An 8,538-nucleotide genomic window follows, 5' to 3' on the forward strand; every position below is an offset into this window, starting at 1 on the left:
GTGAGGCTTGAACTCTGGGACTGAGTGCTGTCCCTGAGCTCTTTGGCTCAAGGTACTTTCAGCCACAAAGTCTCTTAGGGTTTTCTGATGGTTAATTGGAGATAAGAGTCTCACCCCTTTCCTGCCCAGACTGGCTTTGAACCATGATCCTCAAATCTCAGCTCCTGAGTAGCTAGGATTACAGGTGTGAGCCATCAGTGCCTGGCTTGCTCTGATTTTTTTTTTTTTTTGTCAGTCATGAGGCCTGAACTCTGAGCCTGGGATCTGTCCCTCAGCTCTTCAGCTCAAGGCTAGCACTCTACCACTTGAGCCCAGCACCACTTCTGGCTTTTTCTGCTTATGTGGTGTTGAGGAATCAAACCCAGGGCCTCATGCATGCAAGGCAAGTGCTCTACCACTGAGCCACCTTCCCAGCCTTCCCACATGTCCCAGCCTGGACCTCACTTATCCTGTTTCCCCCTTGTAGCTGAGATGACAGGCCCATGCACTGTCCTCAGCTTTTATTGATTTTCTTTTTTTGTCCCCACTGATCACAAACCTCTGGATCTCCCTGCCCTTTGCCTCATGTGTTGCTGGGATTACAAGCGTGGGCTACTATTTCTGGCTGTCATTTTCTACTAAAAGTGTTATTTCTTATTTCTTACATAGTGAAAAAAATCACCAGTGTGAGAAAAGTTCAATAGCAAAATCATTGAACAACTTGGGAGCTACATAATGCTAAAAGATACTTTATACTAAGTAAAAATGTATTCACATGAGCCTGATGATAACATACCGTTTTTCAGTAAGCTAACTTCCATGATTGAACAAGGTATAAGTTTTTATCTATGATTCCCTGGGATGATCAATTCATTTATTTGAAATACCTGTAAGATTAACCAGTTGTCATAAACTGAAGACTCTTATATAAAAATTCTACATTTTTTCCATCTCGTACACTCAGAACATTGTTGTGATATTTTTGTCCTCTTCTCCCCTGATGGCATTGCTTTCAGTTACTCTGAAGTAGGGCTTTTTTTGGGGGGGAGGGTCGGTCATGGGGCTTGAACTCTGGGCTTGGGCACTGTCCCTGAGCTCTTCAGCTCAAGGTAAGCACTCTACCGCTTGAGCCACAACACCACTTCTGGTTTTCTAGTGGTTTATTGGAGATAAGAGTCTCATGGACTTTCCTGCCCAGGCTGACTTTGAACTGTGATCCTCAGATCTCAGCCTCCTGTGTAGCTAGGATTACAGGCTTGAGCCACCAGTGCCTGGCTTGAAGTAGGGCTTTCTACTGGAAGATTTTTGTCTTTTTCAAATAATGTCTTTCACCCATTCAGCCTGCGGCAGGAGGGGAAAGATGATGTGAGCTTTGATGACTGGGAAACTGTTCTTGCTAAAAGCCTAATTCTCTTGGGCTTTTCATAGTGAAATGAAGTGATTTCTTCACTTTAAAGGCTTATTTCTGTTCATATCACTATGGTTTGATAATAAAACATTGTGTGTGTGTGTGTGTGTGTGTGTGTGTGTGTGTGTGTATGTGTGTGTGTGTGTGCGTGCCAGTAGTAGGGCTTGAACTCAGAGCTTGAGTGTATTCTTCTTTAACCTTTAAACTCAGGGCTGGCACTCTACAACTTGAGTCACACCTCCACTTCGGGCCTTTTGCTGTGTAACTGGAAATAAGAGTCTTGAGGATTTTCCTTCCAGGCTGGCTTTGTACCTCAATCCTCAGACGGCAACCTCTTGAATAGCTAAGCTAAGATTATAGGTCTGAGCCACTGACACCCATGCCTGGCAAAAACCATTTTTTTTAATTTTGTAATGATGCGCATTCTCCCCTATCCCTGAAAAACTTATGAAGAAAATCGGGCTTAAGAACCTTCCTTAACTTCCCTTCTCTCCAGTGTCATCCATGTAGCCTAGTGGTTCTGTATTTCTTATGTGGGGAGAATGATTCTGAGTAGAGACCTCTTCCATGTGATTCTGTTAGTGCCTGGCTAACAGTGCCAGGTCAGCTGGTGCTACATGGTTTCAGGTCCACTGTTTTCTGTATAACATATGGCCAATGGAGACAAAATAACAGCTTCTCACCAGGCACTGTGGCTCATGCCTATAATCCTAGCTACACCAGAGCCTGAGATGTGAAGATCCAGATTTGAAGCCACTCCAGGAAGAAAAGTCCATGAGGCTCTTCTCTCCATGTAACCAGCAAAAGGCTAGAAGTGGAGGTGTGGCTCAAGTAGTAGAGGGCCAGCCCTGAACACTAAATCTAAACAAGAGCTGAAGACTTCAGGTTCAGCATAGTAATAAGTAAATAAGCAAATAAAATAATGGCTAAGCTCTCGTGGCTAAACCCGTACCCCCTGTATGTGCTGGGACAGGAATGATGTGGTCTGAGTGCAAGGAGCTGTGGCTAGAAGGCCCAAGGGAATACATCCTGCAGCTGTGGAATGTTCTAGACTTTGGGATGCTGTCTATCTTCATTGCCGCATTCACTGCCAGATTCCTCGCTTTCCTTCAGGCCACGAAAGCCCAGCAGTACGTGGACAGTTACATCCAGGAGAGTGATCTCAGTGAGGTCACGCTCCCACCAGAAATTCAGTATTTCACCTATGGTAAGTCGCTTGCCGTGGGGGCCTCTGATATTTCTAGGAGGGTGTTTGGGAAGGACATACCAATGAAGAACACATGAGTCCCCGTACCCAGCTAGGGTATGTGCTACGACCCCCACAAGATAGTTGAATTGCTCCTCATATTGAAACCTATATATACTATTCTCATTTTTTAATGTTGTATTGTTATTATAAAGGTGACAGTTACATGAGTCAGGTCATGAGTACATTTCTTTTTAGACAGTGTCACCCCCTCCTTTTCTTGCTCTCTCCCAGTTTTTCCCTTCCATTCCTTCCCATAAACTGTATAATTCATTTTCCACACCGTATCTAGTGAGCACCACTGCTGCATTTGTTCACCCTCTGCCCCTCCAGTTTTGTGCTCTCCCCTTACCCTCCCAAAGACAGAAAAACAAACAAGACAGAAAAGGAAAAAAGAAGGGGCTGGGAAGGTGGCTCAATGGTAGAGCACTTGCCTTGCATGCATGAGGCCCTGGGTTCGAGTCCTCAGCACCACATAAGCAAAAAGAAAAAAAGCCAGAAGTGGCGCTGTGGCTCAAGTGGTAGAGCTAGCCTTGAGCTGAAGAGCTGAAGGACAGCGCCCAAGCCCAGAGCTCAAGCCCCATGACTGGACCCCCCCCCAAAAAAAAAGAAAGGAAAAAGAAATGGCGACAAAGAAAAAAAACACCTCTTGTTTCCAATTCCTGGAGTTGATGTCGATAAATATTATTTTGTGTGGTCAGATCCTCATAGACATGGCACCTTTGTGATCCTATACTCCATTTTCAAAATTCCTTTTGCTCTCTCTTCTAGCCAGAGATAAATGGCTCCCCTCTGACCCCCAGATCATTTCTGAAGGTCTGTACGCCATCGCCGTTGTCCTCAGCTTCTCCCGGATTGCCTACATCCTTCCTGCCAATGAAAGCTTTGGCCCCTTGCAGATCTCCCTGGGAAGAACTGTGAAAGACATCTTCAAGTTCATGGTTCTCTTCATTATGGTGTTCCTGGCCTTTATGATCGGCATGTTCATACTTTATTCTTACTACCTTGGAGCCAAAGTAAATCCTGCTTTTACCACGTAAGTAAAACATCCTGTTTGGGGGTTGGTTGTTGTTTGTTTTTAACTAATACAATGTACTTTATTTTTTAAAAAATCCTTTATTTCTATTATAATGATGATGTACAAAGGGTCACAGTTGCATACGTCAGGTAAAGAGTACATTTCTTTTTGGACAACATCACCCTTTCCTTCGCTGTCTCCCAGTTTTCCCCCTCCCCACCCCCACCTACAAGTTCTATGGTTCATTTTCAACATAGTGTCCAGTAGTAAAACATCTTATTTGAGAGGTACATGAAGACAAATTCTAGCAGGGTTAGAAAAAAAAACAAAGGAAAATTTTTGACTGTTTTTATAAAGATTTGGTTAGTTGGTAGGTTAGTTGGTTGATGCCAGCACTGGGGCTTGAAACCACCTGAACCACACCTCCACTTTTTAAATATGTTTATAAGAGCAGATATCCATAAAGAAAGTGAGTACCTGCATGTGATTGGATGGCTTCACAGACCTATCTCTTTGAACTTCCTGATATTTGATCATAGAATTAATTAGGATTGGAGAAAGATCTCAAAGTCTTTTAAGAGTATGGGATAACAAATTTTGATTACTCATGTCTTGTCCATTATATATGACATAGTGTTTAGTCTCACTAAAATGAACACTATTTGTTCAAAAACGGGGGCTGGGAAGGTGGCTAAGTGGTAGAGTGCTTGCCTTGCATGCATGAGGCCCTGGGTTCCATTCCTCAGCACCACATAAGCAAAAAAGAAAAAGGCCTGAATTGGCACTGTAGCTCAAGTGGTAGGGCGCTAGCCTTGAGCTGAAGAGCTGAGGGACAGCCCCCAGGCCCAGAGTTCAGGCCCCACGACTGGACCCAAAAAAAAAAAAAAAAGAAAAAGAAAGGAAGAAAGAAAGATTATTCTAAAGCTAATTTGAAAATAGTTCATACACGGCTAGGTCTTACAGGTGGGGGAGATCTGAAACTCACTTTATTGGAATGAAGGAAAATAATCTATTTGACCCATGGGGGAGATGGGGGCACCAACACTGAGCACCATGTCTGCCCTCTTCCTCCTCCTAACTCAATGGTAACTCATTTTCTGCATTTTCTTCTGCACTTTGTGTGTGTGTGTGTGTGTGTGTGTGTGTGTGTGTGTGTGTGTGTGTGTGTGTGTGTGTCAGTCTTGGGGCTTGAACTCAGGCCTGGGCACTGTCCCTGAACTTTTGTGCTCAAGGCTAGTCCTCTGCCATTTGAGCCACAGCTCCACTCCCAGGTTTTTGTTGTGGGGGGGGGCGGGGAGGATGGGGGAGTAGTTAACTGAAGATAAGGTTTTTGTAAGTTTTTCTGCCCCAGGCTGGCTTTGAACCATAATCCTTAGATCTCAGCCTCCTGAGTAACTAGGATTATAGTTGTGAGCCATCAGCATCGCACACTTCTACGCTTTTTGGGGGGAGTGTCCATGGGGTAGCGACATGAGGGCAGTGGGAAGAAAAAGGACTGAAAAGTCAGGCAAGCCAGGGTTTTAATGCATTCTCTGCTATTTTTCTAGCTGTGCCTTTTGCTTCAGTTACTGAGCATTTCTTGGTGTCATTTTCCTCATTTTTAAAATAAGCACCATAGGTTTAAATGAGGCCATTGTGAGGATTATGTAAGGGGAGGTATACACAGATCTTGCCCACAGTAGGAGCTCAGAACTTCCAGAGTCCTTTCCGTTTTTACTGCTGCCCCTCCTCCCTGCACATCCTCGCTACACAGACACAAAGAGATCAAGGCCAGGAAATTTACAGACGAGCAAGAGGAAGAGGCAGGAGAATGTTGTGAGGTGGTTAAATAAATGCAGAGGTAAGAGGAAAAAAAGCTGCTATCAACATCCTCTAACAACACACATCAAATGTATCAGAATAGAGAGTCAACCTATAGGAACAGAAATTCTTCTAGTCAACTCTTTTTCCCCGAGTCTAGCAGAAATTCTAGACCATAATAGATGTGTTGTCGGTACTGGCTGAGTAAGCCAGGCACCAGTGGCTCATGCCTGTAATCTTAGCTACTCAGAGACTCACATCTGAAGATCATGGGTAGAAGCCAGCCCAGGCAGAAAAATCTACGAAATTCTTATCTCCAATGAAGCAGCAAAAAGCCAGAAATGAAGTTGTGCCTCAAGTGGTAGAGTGCTAGCCTTGAGCCATATGTTCAGAGACAGCACCCAGGCCCTGAGTTCAAGCCCCAGGACTGGCACCAAAAGAAAAAAAATGAATGAATGAATAAATGAATTAATATTTAATTTATTATCTGTAATGTTATTTAGAATTTGTTGTTTACAAAAAGTTTTCAAAACAGTTTCCAGGGGTTGGTGAAGTATAGTTCAGATGGTAGAGCACTAGCCAGTGAACAAAAGCATCAAGTACCAAGTTCAAGTCCCAGTCTCAGATAAAAGTAAATAAATAAAATTTAAGAATAATTTCCATAAATCATTTTCTGGGGGGAAAGTTATTTTGTTCACTCTTCTTTGTGATGGAATGTCATCTCTAGGTCTTTTGGAAGATTATTTGCTGTGTTTGGAGATCAGTGATTAAAACCTGGTAAAATAGCAAAATCAACCAAATACATTTGGTTACCACTAATCATTTAACAGCAAAAGGAGTGGATTATTGTATTGAGGACCTATATAATAACCTTAATGATGGAAAAAGTAAGAGATAGACTATATAAATTAAGGGAAAATAACCAGAATATCTCATTTCTGTTAAATCCATTTATTTTCTGGTGAAGTATTTGTTTCTAGAGAGATAACATAGTCTATGTTCAGTATTCCTGGGTTCCACATTTTCAAATTCAACCAATACTGTGTGTGTGTGCATGCACGTGCTGTACTGGGGCTTGAACTCAGGGCCTGGGCAATGTTCCTTAACTTTTTCACTCAAGGATGGTGATCTACCACTTGAGACACAGAACAGTTTCTGGCTTTTCTGAGTAGTTCATTGGAGATAAGAGTTTCACAGACTTTCCTGCCTAAGATGGTTTTGAACCACAATCCTCAGTCTCAGCCTCTTGAGTAGATAGGATTCCAGGTGTGAAGCTGGCAGCAACATTTTATACACAAGGAAGAATATGCATATTTGTTTCCCCCTTCCTTATTCAAATGATGTAACAGTTCACCCTTGCTGCATTTCATGTTCATCTAATATCTCTGATACCATTTTATATTACACAATGGTTGGATAGCATCTTGCTATCTGAATATACCAGAATTGTTTAGTCTGCTCCCTGCATGTTGACATTGTTCATATTCTAACAGATTACTTCTTTACAAATGATGTCACAGAGACCATACTTCATAGAGACTTAGTGAAGTGTGTATATCATTTTAATTCTTGCACTATTCGACTTCAGAAACCCTGATTTAAATTTCTGAACCACCTACAAAATCAAATCCCAAACGTTCATATCACAAGTAGTATGATATGACTTTGACTCTCACCTGCTAAGTGAATGAACTAGGACTTGATGATAACTTCAGAAAATCTAGATATCAGCACCAGTTTCTGAAAACCTAAGCCCGTTATTTCTATTAATATCATAACAGACCCAGTAGCTTACATTCTCACATCTGTAATCCTTGCTACTACTCAGAAGGCAGAAATCTGAAGAATAATTGTTTGAAGCAAGCCCAAATAGAAAAGTCTGAGAGATTCCATTTCCAGTTAACCAGCACCAAATAGGGCTGGAGGTGTGATTCAAGTGGTAGAGCACCAACTGAGCAAAAGCAAAGCCAGAGTTCAAACCCTAGTATCTTCAAATATATATCATATTATGTTATTAATTCTGTTATGATATATCTTAGAATTTTTACTAGAAGTAATTGTTAATTTGTTATGAATATATTTTATTGGTGCTTTACATCAGTATAGGATCAAACCGGAAATTGTTTTTACTTTTGGCTTTTTAGTTGCTGAAAAACCATTAAATTACTGTATGTCTTCTGTTTTTTTTTCAACAGTGTAGAAGAAAGTTTCAAGACTTTATTTTGGTCCATCTTTGGGTTGTCAGAAGTGACTTCTGTTGTTCTTAAATATGATCACAAATTCATAGAGAATATTGGATATGTTCTTTATGGAATATACAATGTAACTATGGTAGTCGTTTTGCTCAACATGCTCATTGCTATGATTAACAGCTCATATCAAGAAATTGAGGTAAGTGTGTTTGCCCCTCATGGCATCCTTCCTCATCACCCAGTGCTGATGGTAGATGCCAGCAGACTCCTCTGATCCAGCCTCAGCTTCTGTAACAAGTGGCTGATATCCAAGCAGAGAGGCTTCCCCTGTCCTTCTGCCTGGATAGGTAGTCATACTCCTAGTTCTTTCTGGAGCAGAGCAGGGAGCCCATGACTTTACTGTCACTCTGGCAATATCACAGGCAGAAGTTTCATGATTACTGGTTAGAAATATTGCCCATGGGGAAATTGTTGCTTCCTAGGTTAGAAAGCTAGCCATTATTCCTAGTATAAAAATTGCAGATGCCTGGCAAAAATGGTTGATATTCTCTCTCTCCCTCCCCCTCCCCCTCCCCCTCTCCCTCTCTCTCTCTCTCTCTCTCTCTCTCTCTCTCTCCCTCCCCTTCTCTCTTTGTCTTTGGGGGGAAGGCTACTGGTACTGGTTTGAACTCAGGACCTGGGAACTGTTCTTTGCTTTGTGTCTAGCACTCTACAACCTGAGCCACAGCTCACACTTCTGGCTTTTTGCTGGTTAATGAGAGATAAGATTCTCATGGACTTTCCTCCCAGGCTGGCTTTGAACCTTTTTTTTTTATTGTGAAAATACTGTACAGAGGGGTTACAATTACATGGGCAAGATAATGAGTACATTTCTTATCAAGCATTGTAGCCTCCT

At 42.1% G+C, this 8,538-nt stretch overlaps 1 protein-coding gene across 6 annotated transcripts in view; it reads left to right on the forward strand.

The window, feature by feature from the left end:
• The window catches only part of Trpc3 (transient receptor potential cation channel, subfamily C, member 3), a 44,664-nt gene that overhangs the window by 18,554 nt on the left and 17,572 nt on the right, over positions 1 to 8,538 (forward strand). For all 6 annotated transcript variants that reach the window (XM_013022119.1, XM_013022120.1, XM_013022122.1 and 3 more), the window contains 3 exons: positions 2,361 to 2,594; positions 3,405 to 3,669; positions 7,647 to 7,842. In XM_013022119.1, coding sequence (XP_012877573.1) covers positions 2,361 to 2,594; positions 3,405 to 3,669; positions 7,647 to 7,842 — 695 coding nt within the window. The remainder of the gene's footprint in view (positions 1 to 2,360; positions 2,595 to 3,404; positions 3,670 to 7,646; positions 7,843 to 8,538) is intronic.

Source organism: Dipodomys ordii, unplaced genomic scaffold, assembly GCF_000151885.1.
Source record: "Dipodomys ordii isolate 6190 unplaced genomic scaffold, Dord_2.0 Scaffold60, whole genome shotgun sequence".
NCBI lineage: Eukaryota > Metazoa > Chordata > Mammalia > Rodentia > Heteromyidae > Dipodomys > Dipodomys ordii.